Genomic DNA, 19388 nt, shown 5'->3' on the forward strand with positions numbered 1-19388 from the left:
AAATGGAATTTAGGGAGAGTTTTTAAATTTTATATAAACCATGCATATAGCTTGCATAGTTTTGTACATCTGTGTGTAAACACTAAGATTTTTACTTTTTAATTGTATTTATTTAAAAAAAAATTAAATTTTAATATTTATTTTTATTTTTAAAAAATATTTTTAGTTTTAAATTTTATGTATTTTGAAATATTTTATTTTAAAATCTACTTTTATTATTTTTCATTTTATTTGTATTTATTTGTATTTGGGATTCCCCCTTTGCGCAGCTCCTCCTCCTGCACAAACCCCACAGAATTATTAAAAAATGGAATTTGGGAAGAGTTTTTAAATTTTATAGGAAGCTTGCATGGTTTTGTACATCTGTGTGTAAACACTGAAATAAGATTTTTATTTAAAAATGTTATTTTAAAAAATTTTATTTTAATTTTTATTTTTTCAATTATTTTTACTATTTTTAATTATGTATTTTTATTCTTTTTATTTTACTATTTTATATTTAATTTATGCTATTTTACTTTTTTAAACTTTATTATTTTACTTCTTTATTTTTAATTTTTTTCAAGATACCTTGAAGATATTTCTGTTTCTCAGGTTGTTTTGCAGTAATTTAAGAAATTAGTATAAAACCTTTTTGTGCTGCTCAAGTAAAATCAGAATTAAGCTACAGCTCTGCTCAAAATAAGCAGGAAGAAACAAAAATCGTATTTTTCCCATTCTTTTCATTATTTTTTTTTTCTGTTTAAAAACCTCTCCTGGTACATTGTGAATCAAAATTTTTGTGACCAAAAATTATCAGGAACACATTGCTCCAACATCTGCACTGCACCAGAAGAATTTCAAGATTTCAGAGCAGCTAAAAAAGGGATTTTAATCTTTTTACAGAGAGGAAAAAAAAATCCCTTTAGTGAATGGCTCTTGAGGAGAATAATCCTTATTTTAACAATTTTCAAATTAATCTTTAATTGAAGTTTTTTTTTTTTTCTAGTTTAATTTTTAATAAAATGCTTGGAGAGCTGCTAATTCTCGCCACAAGAAATGGAATTTTATTTTTCCTTACCTTGGCTTTGTCCCTCATGGAGCCTTTCCCCAGTACCGAGATTTTAGCACCAGTTTCTTCCTGAAGTCTCTTAATGGTGTTGCCCTGGGGTCCCAAAATCTTCCCAACAAAGTTGAACTGGAAATTAAGGAAAAAAACCCAACAAAATATAAATCAGAGCTCAAAAACTTCAAGAAAAAATTTTCTGAATTTTTTATCGGTTGACCAAAGGGAAAAAAAAAATCACATTCCATTTTCTCCTCACTTTACCAAAAAAATGCACAGGAAAATTTAAGTTCTGAAAGGAAAATTTAAGTTTTGAAAAGAAAATTCAAGTGTCAAAAGGAAAATCCGAGTTTCAAGAGGAAAATCCAAGCTTTGAAATGAAAATTCAGGTTTTAAAAGGAAAATTCAAATTTCAAAAGGAAAATCCAGGTTTCAAAAGGAAAATCCAGGTTTCAAAAGGAAAATCCAAGGTTCAAAAGGAAAATCCAGGTTTCAAAAGGAAAATCCAAGGTTCAAAAGGAAAATCCAGGTTTCAAAAGGAAAATTCAAGGTTCAAAAGGAAAATTTAAGTTTTGAAAAGGAAAATCCAAGTTTCAAGAGGAAAATTCAGGTTTCAAGAGGAAAATCCAGGTTCCAAAAGGAAAATTCAGGTTTCAAGAGGAAAATCCAGGTTTCAAGAGGAAAATTCAGGTTTCTAAAGGAAAATCCAGATTTCAAAAGGAAAATCCAGGTTTCAAGAGGAAAATTCAGGTTTCAAGAGGAAAATTCAGGTTTCAAGAGGAAAATCCAGGTTTCAAGAGGAAAATCCAGGTTTCAAGAGGAAAATTCAGGTTTCTAAAGGAAAATCCAGATTTCAAAAGGAAAATCCAGGTTTCAAGAGGAAAATTCAGGTTTCAAGAGGAAAATCCAGATTTCTAATCTTTCTTTTAATGAAAAAGACCAAATGCTCCAGCAGAAAAATCAAGTTAAATTAAGTGGTTCAATCCCAACATCTGCAGCAGCTTTCCAGCAAATCTTTAAGGAATTAAATGTAAAAAAAAAAAAACATAAAAAAAGCTCCAGCCATGGAATTGTCTGTTCCAGCAATCCAAGATGCCAGCTGTGCATCACCAAGATATTCCAAAAATTCAATATATTCCAAATAAAAACCCTGCAGGTCTGGGAAAAAAACCCCAAACAAGTCCTTATTTTTGAAAAGAAATCTCTTGAATTTTGGTTTAAAATGAAGATTGAACTCCTGCAGCTACAAAATCCCACAGAAAAGAAGAAAATCTCAGAGATTTGGTTGATTTTTTTCTGGCCTCACCTTGGGGTATTGTTTGACAGGGATCAGAACTCGTTCCTTCAGTTTCATGTTCTTGTGGGAAAATAAATCCAGGTAGTTCTCCTCCTCATCCTTCTTTGTTGTCTCTCCCTTCTGAATTTTTTCAATTTCTAAGTAAAAATTAAATTAAATGAATCGAAATAATAATATAAAATTAAAATGATACAAATGCATTGTTAGAAATATAAATGCTAGAATTATAAATAAAAATATTAATAGCATAAAATTTAAATAATAGAAATATATTCTTATAAACATGAATACTAGAATTATGAATAATAATGCAAAGTATAAATAATAATATGAAATTAAAATAATAGAAATCTAATCATACTATGAATATAAAAATGACAATATAAATATAAATAATAATATAGAAATAGGGCTGCTTTGTATTTTCCTTAAACAATCATCAGGTCACAGATGGAATCACAAGGGCAGAACCCTACAAATACCAGAAGGGAGAGGGGGAGGCACTGCCAGGGGAAGGGCACGGGCAGGGAAAGGTGAGATTTGGGATGGAGAACAGGGGAGAAACTCCTGGGATGGGAATGGGAACGGGAACGGGAATGGGCACAGCAGCAGGAATGGGCACAAAGGTGGGAATGGGCACTGAGGTGGGAATGGGCACTGAGGTGGGAATGGGCACTGAGGTGGGAACGGGCACTGAGGTGGGAAGGGAATGGGCACAAAGGTGGGAATGGGCACTGAGGTGGGAACGGGCACTGAGGTGGGAAGGGAATGGGCACAAAGGTGGGAATGGGCACTGAGGTGGGAATGGGCACAAAGGTGGGAATGGGAATGGGCACAAAGGTGGGAATGGGCACTGAGGTGGGAATGGGCACAAAGGCGGGAATGGGAATGGGCACAAAGGTGGGAACAGGCACTGAGGTGGGAATGGGAATGGGCACTGAGGTGGGAATGGGAATGGGCACTGAGGTGGGAATGGGCACTGAGGTGGGAATGGGCACAAAGGTGGGAACGGGCACAAAGGTGGGAATGGGCACTGAGGTGGGAATGGGCACTGAGGTGGGAATGGGCATTGAGGTGGGAACGGGCACTGAGGTGGGAACGGGCACTGAGGTGGGAACGGGCACTGAGGTGGGAATGGGCACAAAGGTGGGAATGGGAATGGGCACAAAGGTGGGAACGGGCACTGAGGTGGGAATGGGCACAAAGGCGGGAATGGGAATGGGCACAAAGGTGGGAATGGGCACTGAGGTGGGAATGGGAATGGGCACAAAGGTGGGAATGGGCACAAAGGCGGGAATGGGAATGGGCACTGAGGTGGGAATGGGCACTGAGGTGGGAATGGGCACAAAGGTGGGAAGGGAATGGGCACAAAGGTGGGAATGGCCACTGAGGTGGGAATAGGAATGATCACAGCAGCAGGAGTGGCCACAGATGTGGGAATGGGAATGGCCACAGCAGCAGGAATGGTCACTGAGGTGGGAATGGGAATGGCCACAGCAGCAGGAATGGTTGCTGAGGTGGGAATGGGAATGGCCACAGAGGTGGGAATGGGAATGGCCACAGCAGCAGGAATGGTCGCTGAGGTGGGAATGGGAATGGCCACGGAGGTGGGAATGGGAATGGCCACAGCTTTGGAAATGGCCACAGCTTTGAGAATGGGAATGGCCACAGCAGCGGGAATGGTCACTGAGGTGGGAATGGCCACAGCTCTGGGAATAGGAACGGCCACTGAGGTGGGAACAGGAGTGGCCACAGCTCTGGGATCGGGAATGGCCACTGAGATGGGATCGGGAATGGCCACTGAGGTGGGAACAGGAATGGCCACAGCTCTGGGATGGGGAATGGCCACAGCTCTGGGATCGGGAATGGCCACTGAGGTGGGAACAGGAATGGCCGCAGCTCTGGGATGGGGAATGGCCACAGCGGTGCCAGCAGTTGAGAACGTTGCCAAAATGGTTGAACAAAACAGAAGTTGCAAAGTGCAAGGTGAAATGGTTTCAGGACAATCCAGCCCGAGACAGCAGGGACAGTTTCAGGTGGCAGTGGTGGCAGTGTGGGGACAGGATATCCACTGGAAGGGCAGGAACTGAGGGAATTATTTGAGAGAGATATTTCCAGGAGAGCCTGGAAATGCTCCAGCACCCTGGACTCCCTCTCACCTCAGTGACCTCGGCCCTCTCCAATCCCTGCGGGGTCCCAGGAGCCACCACCAGCCCTGGGACACTCCCAGGAATGCACAGCCTGGAGCTGGCCTGAATCCAGCAGGGAATTCCCTGGGGGAGTCCCCCAGCTCCTCCCTGCTCCCATTCCCACAGCTCACACACCCTTGGGAAGCTCAGCTTGGAGCTTTTCCATGAAATAAACCCAGCTAAAATTCCCAAAACAACCCCAAACCCACAGCTGGCTGACACACAGGTGGGATATTTCCCATTTTCCCAAAGCTGGGAAGCAGAGAGGGCTGTGCCCTTCACACCTCCCCTGCTCTTTCAAAAAAAAAAGGGATTTTCTTGTTCCTATGGAAAAAGGAAGATCACACAGACCCCAAATCCCAGGAGGGAAATGTGGATTATATTTGAAAATGCAAGAAAACCCAGATTTCAGTTTCTCTTTAGGATAAGAGAAGCCTCAATGCAGCCACTTCCATGCCAGAGTCCATGGAATCGATAAAAATCCCATCACTGCCAGGCCCTCGCTCCCAAAAAAAAAAAGCCAAAAAAATAAAAATTTTCCCTCTAAAAATACAGAACCACCACAGTATTTTAGACAACTTTAAAATGTTGTTTAAAATAAATGGATGCAGAATTCCAGCAGGGTTCCCTCCCTGAGGCAGGCAGGCTGAGCAACTTCCACTTCTGGGAGGGGAAAAAAGGCTGGGATAAGAATTTTGCTGACGCTCAGGAGCATTTGTGGCTCTGGAAATGATTTTGCTGGAGTTGTGCAGCACAGCTTTGGCCCAGGCTGAAATTCCAAGGAATCCAGAGCAATCTGGGGCTCATCTAGGCAAAAAAAAATCACCTAAATCCACCATTTTACCTCAAATTCTTGCTCATTGTTTTCCTGCTCAGCTCACCCTGAACTGAGACTGGGAAGAATTATTATTATTATTACTATTAGTATTATTAACTAATTATTATAATATTAAATATTAATATTTTTTAAAAAGTTATTTTCAAAATACCCACAGCTGTAGCTGCTCCAATTTTAAATCCCCCACAGCTGCAATCATTACATTAATAAATTAATTAAAGAATAATTAATTGAAATAAAAAACCCTCCTAAATCCTTGTTACCCCCCCTCAGGCTTTGCAGGATGCTGCTCTTTGTGGGGGAATTTGCAAATTCCTTGGATTTCCTTTGCCTGGGAGACATCAGAGCTGAGCTGGATGAAGAATTTTATTCATCAGAACCATTAAAGTGATGGGAAATGGGATTAGAAAACTCATTTATTTAGATGAAGATGCTGATGGGTGATGCTGTGATGGGTTCTTTGCAAAATTGGAGAGACAGCAATTCCCAAGAATTATTCCCTGCATAGGACAAGCTCCTGAAACCTCCAGAACTGCACCAAAACTCTGCATTTTTAAGCCGTGACAAAATAAATATTTTTTTAAAAAGCAGGCGGAGAAAGAAATAATTTTAAAAATTCCAATTAATAATTTAAAATTATGAATTTAAAGAATTGAATTAAATAAATTGTTATTAAATAAATTCTTATGGAGTAAATTCTTATTGAGTAAATTCTTACTGAGCAAATTATAGTTAAATAATTTAATTAATTAAAAATTAATATTTTAATTAATTGAAATAATTTAACTATTCCAATAAATATTTTAAAATCACAATACAAATTACTGAAATTAAATAAATTACGGATAATAATATTAATTATAGTAATCGCGTTATTAATAATAAAATAAGAATAAAAGAATAGAAATTAAATAATAATGATAGTAATAGTAAGAACAATTTTTAAAAGCACCGGTGGAAATAATAATAATAATGGTAGTAATAATAATAATAGGTGGAAAAATTTTAAGCACTGGTGGAAATAATAATAATAATAATAATAATAATAATAATAATAATAATAATAATAATAATAATAATAATAATAATAATAATAATTTTTTTAAATCACCGATGGAGATGAAATCTGAGCAGATCCTTGCTCTGGGAGCCTCCCAGCTCCCGGGCAAGCAGAGATTGGGAATTTTTGAACTGTGGCCGTTTTTGAGCCTCCTCCAAGGCCGGGGGTGCGGAACGGGCGGGCGGAGGGGGAGAGCCGGGAAGGGAAGGGAAGGGAAGGGAAGGGAAGGGAAGGGAAGGCTGGGCACAGAACAAAGGCTGCCATTTCCATTTCCATCCCAGCCCTTTCCCTGCATTTCCAGCAGGGAAAATTCCCCGCGTGGCTCTTTCAGGTTCAATTTTAGCTCCTCTGTCCCCCAGGGGTGCAAGGGCTGCCCTGATTTCGGCGGGGACAGAGCTGCTGTTCTTCCCGACAGCTGTTTGTAGGGATTTTTATGGGAATCACGTTTCCAACAGCCTGGCGTGCTGCATTTAACCCTTGTCAGGAAAGGAGAGGAGCTGTCCCCAGAGCAGGACAGGTCACCCGAACGGTCCAAAGGGACATTCCATCCTCAGGACCGCCACTGCCACCCTGGATCTGGAAGGAGCTCGGGGATGGGGTGGTAAAGAACCGGGCATCGCTTGTTCCTACTCTCTCCCAACATCACAATTATCATTATTTAGCAGCGTATTTACTATTACCATCACGTTTTAATTCAATTATTAAACGCTTCTCTCACGGATTTAATTATTAAACGGTTCTCTCACTGCCACCCTGGATCTGGAAGGAGCTCGGGGATGGGGGGGTGAAGAACCGGGCATCGCTTGTTCCTACTCCCTCCCAACATCACAATTATCATTATTTATCACCTTATTTACTATTACCATCACGTTATAATTCAATTATTAAACGCTTCTCTCAAGGGTTTTGATTCTCTCCATTCTCCTGTCTGGCTGAGGCCACATCACAAGAACACAATATAATACAACAAAAGCACCAATAAAACACACGCAAAACTCGCGGCTCTGCGGATTAAGCTGCGATTACACAGGGAAATATCTCATTTTAACAAGGAAATATCTCATTTTAACAGGGAAATATCTCATATTAACAGGGAAATATTTCATTTTAACAAGGAAATATCTCATTTTAACAAGGAAATATTTCATTTTAACAGGGAAATATCTCATATTAACAAGGAAATGTTTCATTTTAACAGGGAAATATCTCATTTTAACAAGGAAATAGCTCATTTTAACAAGGAAATAGCTCATTTTAACAGGAAAATAGCTCATTTTAACCTCGGAGCCAGAACGGCCACAGGGCCCCGCCGCCCCGCCCGTGCCCGGTGCCGGTACCTGCGGTCAGGAGCTGCATGGCGTGCGTGAAGGACGGGTCCAGGCTGTCCTTCTCTGCCATCAGCTCGGGCAGGTACTTGTTCTCGGGCTCCATCTTACCGGCGCCTGAAGCCCCGCCGGCTGCGGCCCCACCGGGCGGCGGCTGCGCTCCGCTGGCGGCCCCGCGGGCCCCTCCGCCACGGGGCGCTCGGCGCGGCGGCGGCGCGCGGCCGCCGGGGCCCTGTCCCCGCGATAAGCGACCGGCGGGGTCGTCGCGACGCTGCATGAGGCGGTGCCGGGGACGGGAGGCGGGGGCCGGGCCGGGCCGGGCCGGGCCGGGGACGGCGGCGGCGGGAGCGCAGCGGCCACACCGCCCGCGCAGCGGCCGGGCCGGAAGTGCCGCGCCGGAAGCTCCGCCCTCTACCGGTGTCGGTGTCACTGTGTGACTGTGTGTGTGTGTGTGTGTGTGTGTGTGTGTGTGTGTGTGTGTGTGTGTGTGTGTGTGTGTGTGTGTGTGTGTGTGTGTGTGTGTGTGTGTGTGTGTGTGAGTGTGAGTGTAAGGGGGGATCCGCGGCGGGAGCGCCCCGCACATGCGCCGCGTGCCCCCGCGGGAATGGCGCGGGGCCGGGAGCGGCGGCGTGAGGGGAGCGGGGGATGATGGAGGCAGGGAATCGTGGAGGTGGGAATCATTCATCCAGTCTGCACGGCGCTGCTGTTGGAATCCCTCAACCCCGCCTCTAAACGCGGGGACTCCATCACCTCCCCAAGCAGCCCCTCCCAATGTGTAGCTGCACAGAGTGCGAAAAAAAAATCTTAATATTTGCTGTGAATCTGCCCTGTCTCAGCTTGAGGCCGTTTGCTCTCACTCTTCACACAGTAGAAGAGACCGGCCCCACCTCACCACAAGCTCCTGGCATTTTGTGCCTGGTTTTGTAGCTGGTTTTGGCAGGTGCTTGTGGAGAGCAATGAGGTTCCTCTTCAGTCTCCTCTTAAGACTAAACCCAGCTCCCCCAGTCGCTCCTCACAAGGCATTTTCTTCGATCTTTCACGAACCTTTGAGGGGTCCAAAACTGTACTAGAGTACACTTATTATCTTTATATATATAATCTTTATCCATAGAATCATAAAATCAAAGTTGCGAGAGAACAGACGATGGCATGGGGAGCGCGGGCGGGATTCGAACCGTGGCCGCACGCGAACCGCCGAGTGCAGGACTCGAACCCGCGGCGCTGCCCGCACTGCACCCCGGCCGTGCCGCGCATGCGCACTCCGCATTCCCGCCAGGCGGCGGCGCTGAGGCGCGGGAAGGGGCTGAGGGGGAACCGGCACCGGGCCATGGGGACCGAGATTTGGCCTGCCCGGGGCACAGCGCTGCCCTGAGGTACAGGGGTAGTGCTGCTGTGAGTGCTCAGCGTGTTCCCCGGCCTCCAGAGTCCAGCAGTGCCCTGTGGGAGCTGAGCCTTCCCTCCCTGCCCTCACGGTCCTGTGAGGCACAGCCTGCTCTGGGGACAATCCCTCAGTGTCCCCGAAGGACGAAGCTGCTCTTATCACACAGTGCTGAAGGAGGAAAGAAAAGAGCCCTAATGCCTGTGATTATCAGAGTTTATGTGACTCCAGTTATAACTTTGCAGAGCCATTAAACCCAGCAAAGTGGCACTGAGCAGCTTCTCTGTGTATTTTGAATGACAAAGGTTTGCTGGCTCCTTTTTTCTCACCCTCCGTTTTGCCCCTTCATGGATGATTCTTAGAGTTTCTTCGCTAATGGGTTTGGGCAAGGAGTTGGACTTGGTGGCCTTTATGGGTCCCTCCCAACTTGAGGTATTCCATGATTCTATAAATACAAAAAGTCTTTTTTGCAGAGGTTTCTGTTATTGTGTGTGGAGGCAGCACTTCACTAGCACACGTTCCAGGCGCTGCAGCTGCTTAAATTAGTACAGAACATAGCCATGTATTAAAAATTCCACAGTCAGACCATGGGAAATGGGAAGACAACAACTTTTATAATTGGGGAAATCACACATCTCCTCCAGCCCGTGCAGGAAACAAGGGATCTTTATTAATCCACCTCTCCCTGCGCTGTGAGGAGATGTCACCCGATGTTGGGGACACCGCGCTGGCTCCACGTGGCACTCGGTGGCCCCAGCTGGCACCGCTGGCTCTGAGCGGGTTCTGGCACAGGATTGTGACGGGAACTGCCTCCCTTTTCCAGGTGGGATCGGGAGCAGGTGTTGCACAAGCACTGTCACACCTGGCCACGCCGCAGGGGTGTCCCCTCGGGTCCCCTGAGGCCCGCCACGCTCTGACACACGGAACGCCGCGCTCCAGCAGGGAGCGGATCCACGGATCACTGATTCTACCGCGGGCTGCGCTCCCGGGGGACGCAGGGCTTCCACGGGGGACAGGGCTGGACGCACCCCGTGTGTTCTGTACCCAGGAACCGGTTCCCAAATCCCGGTCCCGCCGCGGGCTGAGGGAAGCGGAAGCCGTAGGAACACCCCCCACCCCCCCCCCCCCCCCCCCCCCCCCCGGCCCCAGAGGACCGAACCACTGACGGCAGTGGGGAGGAGCGGGCTGTACCACTGCGCTGGCGGGGGGGGATGCTGGCGTGGAAGGCTCCGTGTGCACGTGCGGCCGGAGAGCCGGTCCAAGTGTGGGAGGGCTGCGGGGGGGTCCGGGATGTACCAAGGGAGGGCGAGCCGCCCCGGGCTATACCAATGCCCAAAGTGGGGGGGAGAGGCCTGAACCATGGGATATAAGGGGGGTTGCTATGAGGTATGGAAGGATGCGTGGAGAGGGGGCACGTCCTGTTAGAGCGGGTTGCTGAAGGTATTATCTAACCTGGCTGCGAATAATTCCAGGCTCGGGGCATTCCACGCCCTGTGCCAGTGCCTGGCCACGCTCACAGAGAGGAACTTCCTCCTAATACCTAACCTCTATTGTTGCCTGTCTTATCACTGCAGTTCGTGACAAAGGATCCCCCTCCGTCTTCCCTGGAGGCCCCTCCAGACACTCCAAAGTGCTGCGAGTTCCTCACGCAGCCCTCCATTCCCCATTCGCCATCTCCCCCCCCCCCCCCCCCTCCACGCCTGGAATGGACGCGCCCAGCGCGCTGCCCCGGGGCGTGTGGGGGCGGACCGTACCACTGTGGCGGCCGTGGGTGTGAGGGGCGGGCCGTACCACGGGGCGGCGGGCGGGAGGGGGGGGCGCGGCCTGTGCGCGAGGAGCCGTGTGGCGGCGCGCGGGCTCTCGGTGTCTCCGGCCGGACCGGGCCCAGCGCAGCCCCAGCCCCGTCACGGGCCCCGCCGCCCGCCCGCGACCCTGCCCGACCCCGCCCGGCCCCCGGCCCGCTCAATGCCCACGGTGAGGGGGCAGCCCAGGGGCTTCGGGGGGAACGGAGGGGAGCGGGGAGAGGCCGGAGGCGCCGCCCCGGGAGCTGGGGAACGGGGGGGAATCCCGGGTGTGTTTGGAGGGGATTCCCTGCTCAGAGGGGGCCTCTCTGGCCAGGAGAATCTCCTCAGGCCCTTGTGGGTGGTTTGGAGGGGTTTTGTGCTCTGGGGGCCAGTTTGGGAGGGTTTTAGGGCTGCAGGAGTCTGAGGCGTTGGTTTGGGGTGGGCTTGAGGGTGCAGGAGGTTCCCTCTGGGCTGAAGGGCCCTTATGGAGGGGGATTTGGGGCTCCACGAGGCTCTGCCTGGGTCCAGGGGCTGCTTCGGGGACTCCTTCCTGTTACGGAGGAAATTCCCGGCCTGTGGGGTTTGTTTGGGGGGCTTTGAGGGCTCCCTGTGTGCGAGCAGGGGCTTTGGGGGCAGCTCAGACCTTTGGGGTCCCTCCTGAGCTTGGGGGGCTGCTCTGGGGCTGGTTGGGGACAGTGGCCCTGAGCTGCAGCTTTGGGGGTCCCATTTCCCTGCAGGGCTGCTTTGGGGGGTCCTCCTCACCTGTGGGGTGTGAGGGGCTCAGTGCCCACCCCTGCAGCTTTGGGGGTCCCTGCAGGGCTGCTTTGGGGGATATTCTCTCACCTGTGGGATGTGGGGGGCTCAGTGCCCACCCCCAGCCTTGTGGGGGTCCCCAAGTGTCCCCCCCGCCCTTGCAGCCGGTTTTGGGGGGGATGTTCAGGAAATGAGGGGCATTTCCTGGGGGATTGAAACAGTGGGGGGACAGGGAGGCTGCAGGAGGGATGAATTTGGGGTTCTTACCGTGGCTTTGGGGGGAATTTTTTACCTGTTTTTTGAGGGGGTTGTACCTAACTTTGGGGGGAATTTGCACCTGGTTTTAGTGGGGTTTGCACCTGGCTTTGGGGGGAATTTATACCTGGTTTTGGGGGGAATTTGTACCTGGTTTTTGAAGGGGTTGCTCCTGGTTTTGAGGGGGACTTTGCACCTGGTGTTGGGGGGATTTTACCTGGTTTTTATTTTATTTTTATCTGGCGTTGGGGGGACATTTTCATCAGTGTTTCGAGGGGAGGGGTGTTACTGATTCCTGTGTGGATGAGGAACAAGTTTGATAAAAATTGGGGATTTTTTTTTGGGGGGGGGGTGGGAAAGGGAAGCCTCGCGGTGATCTGTAAAGGCTGAAAGGTTTTTGGGGTTTTTTTTTTTGTGTTTAGGGCTGGAAAAAGCTTGGGGGGTGCCATTTCTCAGGCTGCAGGGGGGCAGGAAGGGAAGGGTGTCCAGGATGTGGTGGTTTTCCTGGGCTGGGAATGGGGGCAGGGCTGTGGGGCCGGTTTGTCTGGATAAAGGGCTGCCCTGTGGGATTTGGGGCTGGGGAAAAAAGGGATAGGGGGGGGTCGAGCCGATGGATTCTGGGACAAGCAACGCCTCGGGAAAAGTCCTGCGAGAGCGACCTGCGGGAAGGTCTGAGTCAGGGAGGGGAGGATTTCTGGGCAGTGTCAGCTCGGGGCTGTGCTTTGGGCTGAGGAGGGGCTGAGCTTGGGGGATTTGGGGGCTTTGGAGGGCAGGTGAAGCTGTGGGGAAGTGCTGGAAGTGGTTTCCTTCTGTCTCATGATGGTTCCTGGGTGTGATTAGTCACGATCTGCATTTTCTCCCGGGGCAGTGTGTGCTCTCTGCTGGTTTCGGGGTGAGGAGGAGGAGGAGGGGAGGCAGAAATTTGGCTTTGAAAAGCTCCTGTATAAATGGAAACTCGCCTCGAAACTCCCCGAATGAACCAGGCAGGGTCTGACTCAGAACTGCAGTTAGGATTTAAAGGAGAGGGAAAAAAAAATTAAAAAAAAAAAGAAAAAAATAAAGAGAAACCCACCACTAGCAGCAGCCAGAAAACTCTGTCTCCTTATGACTCAACATGTAGAAATACTTGGATTTAATCAACTCAGCTGGAGCTAAGGTAGGAGTGAGGATGCACAGCCAGGAATGTGGGTCTTACTCGGGGTCTAGTTGTGATTTTTAATTAAAAAAACCCCAAAAAAACCAAACTGATAAACTCCAGAGAATGAATTCCCTGCAGAGCTGCATCCTCCTCTTCCCCAGGGCAGGGCAGAGCTCAGGGTGCTCCTGCCTGGACTTTGTCCCCTCTGCAATTCCAGGGCTGTTCCCTGTGGAGCAGATCCGGGGGGTTCAGGGAAAGGAGCCCTGGGGGTGCAGGGCAAGCAGGGAGTGCCAGGGTGAGAGGGAATTCCAGCATGAGGGGGAATTCCGGGATGAGAGGGAATTCTGGGATGAGAGGGAATTCCAGCATGAGAGGGAATTCCGGGATGAGAGGGAATTCCAGCATGAGGGGGAATTCCGGGATGAGAGGGAATTCCGGGATGAGAGGGAATTCCGGGATGAGAGGGAATTCCAGCATGAGAGGGAATTCCAGCATGAGGGGGAAACCACGCCATCCTGGCCACCCTTCCTTTGCTGCCCCTCCATCCTGAGAAATGGCACCCCTCGGTCCCTGTGAAAAACGCCAAGCGCTTGTTTTTAAAATTTTTACAAGTTTAATAGTAATGAAGTGGTTATAAAAATAGTGATACAATTAGAGTAATAATAATTTGGACAAACTGAATTAGGACAATATGAGACAATAAAAACAAAGAGTTACAGACAGTCCAGGTACCTTTTGGGCAGCACGAGCCCAAAAAAGGCCCCACGTTAACAGAGGATTAACCCTTAAAAGCAACAGCCTGTTGCATATTCATACACCTCAGACATGGTGCATAAATTCCATTCAAACACAGGATTCTGTCTGGGCACTGTCAGCTTCTTCCTCTGAATCCTGACAGAACCTTCGAGGTGGGAAGAAGTTAATTTCTTCTGATAAGAGGGCAATAAATTCCTTTTCTCTGAAAGATTCAGGTGTCCTGTGGCTGCTATCTGGTGCAAGTCCTTTCATTTTAAAAAGAATATCCTACATAGCATCATTTCTATTTTTACAATTTTTATAACCTAAAACTATATTTAACACACTACTTAAGAGAATGAATACAGCATTACTTTCTAACACAACACATCTAATATTCACTTTAATATTTGTGAAAAGCCAGTCATAAAATACATGCATTTTTCACAGTCCTGAACATTTTTCCAGCCCTAAAGACACAAAAAACAACCCCTTCACCCTTTACAGATCACCTCGAGGCTTCCCTTTCCCAGCCCAAAACAAAAACCACTGCCAGAGAGTGGGTTTGGAGGTGGGAAAGAATTCCCTGTGCGGTGCTGAGGGATGGAATTCCCAGAGAAGCTCTGGAATTCGTTCCCGAGGCCGCTGGGGTCACCTGGAGGTGCCTGAATCCACCTGAGCCGCGCTGCGGTTCCAGGTTCTGTTTGTGGGCTGTGCGTTTTGGGAGGGAAAACCCCATTTTCAGGGGCAGAGGGGTGTTCGTGATTCCTGTGTGGACGGGGAACAAGTTTGATAAAAGCTGGGGATTGTTTTTTTTTTTGGGGGGGTGGGAAAGGGAAGCCTCGAGGTGCTCGGTAAAGGGTGAAGGGTTTTGTGTTCAAGCCCGGGGGTGCCATTTCTGGGGCTGCAGCGGGGCAGGAAGGGGAGCGTGTCCAGGCTGGGGGGTTTTCCTGGGCTGGCTGCTCTGGGTGCCTCTGGCTTCCTCTGGCAGCTCATGAGAACCTTGGAATTGAGCCCCGTGCCCTGGAGCTCGCTCTTTTTGGGGCACCTCTTAAATAAGAAATATCAAATGCCTTCAGAGTGAGGTGCCTGGGATCGTCTCGCAGCCTCCTTGTGCTGATTGTCGGCGGCTCGGGGGGTGTGAAATGTCCTTTCCCAGCCCTCGGAGCTCTCCAGGTTGGCTCCACTGTTACTTGTAGCTTTTTTGTTGCCCCTTGTTTCTCTTCAGAGAGTTCAGCTCTCGCTGCAAACCGAGCTGTGCCCCTGAGGCTGGGCCGGGCCTGGGAACAATCGGGACTTTGTGGAGGGCCCTGACATTTATCAGTGAGCCCCAGGCTCGGCTCTCAGCCTGCTTTAACTTCAACTGCTCGGCTCCAAACGCGGGCAGAGCTGCGTGGAAACTCGGATGAGGGAGATGAGCAGGGTGCGAGTGACTCAGCTCTGCAGCTTCTGTGCTTTCTGCGCGATTTCTGGAGTGGCTTTCAAGTCCTGCTGCACTCGTTAATGGGCTCTTGCTGCTGGGTTTGATATTTGCTGGGAGAACGTTTAGGCTGAGCTGTTGATCAGGCAGGGCCTTGTTTTCAAAGCCCAGCTTAGCTCAGCCTTCTGACTTTTAGGAAGGACTTATTGATGTTGCAAACAAATCGCTGCAAGTAAGTTTTGATTTCACTTGAATGTAGTTCCGTGCCTTAAACAGGATTGTAGCTCAAGTTTTAATTCTTTTTAGCAGAGCCTTTTGCTTTTGACTTCAAACGCTTTAAACAACTTTGACTTCAAACACTTTTAGCAACTTTCAACTTTAAAAACTTCAGAGATGGGTGGGGAAGGTGTTGTTTTTTAAAGAATAATCCCAGTCTCAGAGCAGCGCTGACAGAGAAGAGCATGAAGCACTTTCCTGGGAGACCCGTGGCAGTGTCCAGCGATTCCCAGTGTTCCTAGGGTGATTTTCCCATCCATTCCCAGTCAGGCACTCCTTTGCCTCAGGCCTGTGTCCCCCCCCTTGGGCAGGTGACAATTGTCACCATTTCCTGACGTGTCACTGTCACTCGAGGCTTCTTTGAGGCTTTCTTGTTCCTGCTGGGGCAGATCCGTATCCACACTTATTGATGTTGCAAACAAATTGCTACAAGTAATTTTTGATTTCACTTGAATATAATTCCGTGCCTTAAACAGGATTGTAGCTCAAGTTTTAATTTTTTAATTTTTTTTTAAAATTTTTTTAGCAGAGCCTTTTGCTTTTGACTTCAAACACTTTAAACAACTTTGACTTCAAACACTTTTAGCAACTTTCAACTTTTTGGGTATGGAATGCAAATACCATTCAAACATGGTATTAAGAGATGGGTGGGGAAGGTGTTGTTTTTTAAAGAATAATCCCAGTCTCAGAGCAGCACTGACAGGGAAGAGCATGAAGCACTTTCCTGGGAGACCCTGGCAGTGTCCAGCAATTCCCAGTGTTCCCAGTATTCCCAGTGTTCCCAGGGTGATTTTCCCATCCATTCCCAGTCAGGCACTCGGCCCAGCTTTGGCAGCTTTGCCTCAGGCCTGTGTCCCCCCCCCTTGGGCAGGTGACAATTGTCACCATTTCCTGACGTGTCACTGTCACTCGAGGCTTCTTTGAGGCTTTCTTGTTCCTGCTGGGGCAGATCCGTATCTGCAGAGGAAACGAGTGAGTCAGCCCCGAACTGGGAGGGACTGGGAGGGACTGGGAGGGAGCTGCAGCCGCCCGCGGGGGTGGACAGGGTGGAACAGTCAAAATTTTTTGACCTCACCCCTCTCCAGGCACGTGTCAGTCTGAGCAAGCTTCCTTCAGCCAGGAGTTCATCCAGAACCATTTAATTCCAGGGTTTTTTTTTTTTTCCTCCTTGAGAGGATATTTTAGAATTATTTTTTTTTAAATTTTTTTTTTCTTCTTGGCTGATTTGTGGTTTAGGTTTGAAGGCTCCTTTTGGAGAGATCTCTGGTTTGTTTCACATAGAAAATGTTGCAGGTGAAGTATTTTGGCGGTGTAGGGATGGAGAAGGGAATTTTCAGGAAGGGGAAGTAAAACCTGGCATGGGCAGAGTGGCAGGAAAAGGCAAAATCCTGAGGCAGGATGGAAATCTGATGGGATCCGTTTGTGGTGCTGATTTAATCTGATGGGATCCGTTTGTGGTGCTGATTTAATGTGTGAAAATTCCAGAGATTCCAGGGAAAAGGAAAATCCAGCAGCTCATGGATTCAACGTGGATCCTCCCTGAGGGGAACAGAATGATTTGGGATTTCTCATTCTCCCTTAGGGGAACAGAATGATTTGGGATTTCTCATTCTCCCTTAGGGGAACAGAATGATTTGGGATTTCTCATTCTCCCTTAGGGGAACAGACTGGTTTGGGGTTGCCCATTCTCCCTTACAGGAACAGAATGGTTTGGGATTTCTCATTCTCCCTTACAGGAACAGAATGATTTGGGGTTGCCCATCCTCCCTTAGGGGAACAGACTGGTTTGGGGTTGCCCATTCTCCCTTAGGGGAACAGAATGGTTTGGGATTGCCCATTGTCCCTTACAGGAACAGAACGATTTGGGGTTGCCCATTCTCCCTCAAAGGAACAGAATGGTTTGGGGTTGCCCATCCTCCCTTACAGGAACAGACTGGTTTGGGGTTGCCCATCCTCCCTTAGGGGAACAGACTGGTTTGGGGTTGCCCATCCTCCCTTAGGGGAACAGACTGGTTTGGGGTTGCCCATTCTCCCTTAGGGGAACAGACTGGTTTGGGGTTGCCCATCCTCCCTTAGGGGAACAGACTGGTTTGGGGTTGCCCATTCTCCCTTAGGGGAACAGAATGGTTTGGGGTTGCCCATCCTCCCTTAGGGGAACAGACTGGTTTGGGGTTGCCCATCCTCCCTTAGGGGAACAGAATGATTTGGGATTGCCCATTGTCCCTTAGGGGAACAGAATGATTTGGGATTGCCCATCCTCCCTTACAGGAACAGACTGGTTTGGGGTTGCCCATTCTCCCTCAAAGGAACAGAATGATTTGGGATTGCCCATTCTCCCTTAGGGGAACAGAATGATTTGGGATTTCTCATTCTCCCTTACAGGAACAGAACGATTTGGGGTTGCCCATCCTCCCTTACAGGAACAGAATGATTTGGGATTTCTCATTCTCCCTTACAGGAACAGAATGATTTGGGGTTGCCCATCCTCCCTTAGGGGAACAGAATGGTTTGGGATTGCCCATTCTCCCTTAGGGGAACAGAATGATTTGGGATTGCCCATTCTCCCTTAGGGGAACAGACTGGTTTGGGATTGCCCATTCTCCCTTAAGGGAACAGACTGGTTTGGGGTTGCCCATTCTCCCTTAAGGGAACAGACTGGTTTGGGGTTGCCCATTCTCCCTTAAGGGAACAGACTGGTTTGGGGTTGCCCATCCTCCCTTAGGGGAACAGACTGGTTTGGGGTTGCCCATCCTCCCTTACAGGAACAGACTGGTTTGGGGTTGCCCATTCTCCCTTAGGGGAACAGAATGGTTTGGGGTTGCCTGAGCCCTCCCAAGGATCCTTTCCATTCGCTGACAGATGAGCAGCCCTGCTGTGCATCCTGTGCCCCGGTGCCCTTTCCAGGGGGATCCTGTTCTGCAGTCCCTGCAGGCTGCAGCTGCTCTGGGCTGCTCCTCTCCCCCTCTCTCCTCTGCTGGAGCTGGGAATTCCTCACGTTGTCGTTCCTTGGGTTTCCTTTCCCCTGGCTCAGCTGGAGTCTCAGGTTTAGGAATCCTGAGCTGGGGGTTCTGGGTGTTTGGGATTTCACTCCCAGCCATCTCCAGCTCCTGTCAAGGCAGGAATTCATTTCTCTCTCCTGATCAGTTGTTACCTTGATTAATTAATTTATGCTGTTTAATGCCTTCCCTTCCCAGAGGTTTTCAGCTCAGTTTTGCCCATTTGAGAAGAAATTCCTCTCAGGTTTACCTCGGATCAGGCTGGGTGTGAGGGGAGGGATCTGAGCGTGTGTTCAGCTAAAAAAATCCCAAAATCCCAAAATCCCTCCCGCCTGCATGGGTGGCACCTGGATGGGGCAGGGGGCACCTGGATTGATCAGGTGGGACCTGGATTGATCAGATAACAGCTGGACTGATCAGGTGGCACCAGGATTGATCAGGTCACACCTGGATTGATCAGATAACAGCTGGATGGGGCAGGGGGCACCTGGATTGATCAGATCACACCAGGATTGATCAGATTACACCTGGATTGATCAGGTGGCCCCTGGATTGATCAGATGGCCCTGGGTTGATCAGGTCACACCAGGGTTGATCAGATCACACCAGCATTGATCAGATCACACCAGGATTGATCAGGATTGATCAGATCACACCAGGATTGATCAGGTTACACCTGCATTGATCAGGTCACACCAGGATTGATCAGATCACACCTGGATTGATCAGGTCACACCAGGATTGATCAGGTGGCCCCTGGATTGATCAGATCACACCTGCATTGATCAGATCACATCTGGATTGATCAGGATTGCTCAGGTCACACCTGCATTGATCAGCATTGATCAGATCACACCAGGATTGCTCAGGTCACACCTGCATTGATCAGCATTGATCAG

At 48.7% G+C, this 19388-nt stretch overlaps 1 protein-coding gene across 2 annotated transcripts in view; it reads right to left on the reverse strand.

Moving 5' to 3' along the window:
* The window catches only part of KHDRBS1 (KH RNA binding domain containing, signal transduction associated 1), a 21923-nt gene extending 13892 nt beyond the window's left edge, over positions 1 to 8031 (reverse strand). For both annotated transcript variants that reach the window (XR_010784930.1, XM_066564603.1), the window contains exons 1-3: positions 7767 to 8031; positions 2352 to 2479; positions 1061 to 1177 (exon numbers count right to left, since the gene is read on the reverse strand). Coding sequence is in view for 1 of the 2 variants with exons in the window: in XM_066564603.1 (XP_066420700.1) it covers positions 1061 to 1177; positions 2352 to 2479; positions 7767 to 8031 (510 nt within the window). In the remaining variant the exon portion in view is untranslated. The remainder of the gene's footprint in view (positions 1 to 1060; positions 1178 to 2351; positions 2480 to 7766) is intronic.
* Positions 8032 to 19388: the final 11357 nt, after the last annotated feature.

The sequence above is a fragment of the Molothrus aeneus genome, chromosome 23, assembly GCF_037042795.1.
Source record: "Molothrus aeneus isolate 106 chromosome 23, BPBGC_Maene_1.0, whole genome shotgun sequence".
NCBI lineage: Eukaryota > Metazoa > Chordata > Aves > Passeriformes > Icteridae > Molothrus > Molothrus aeneus.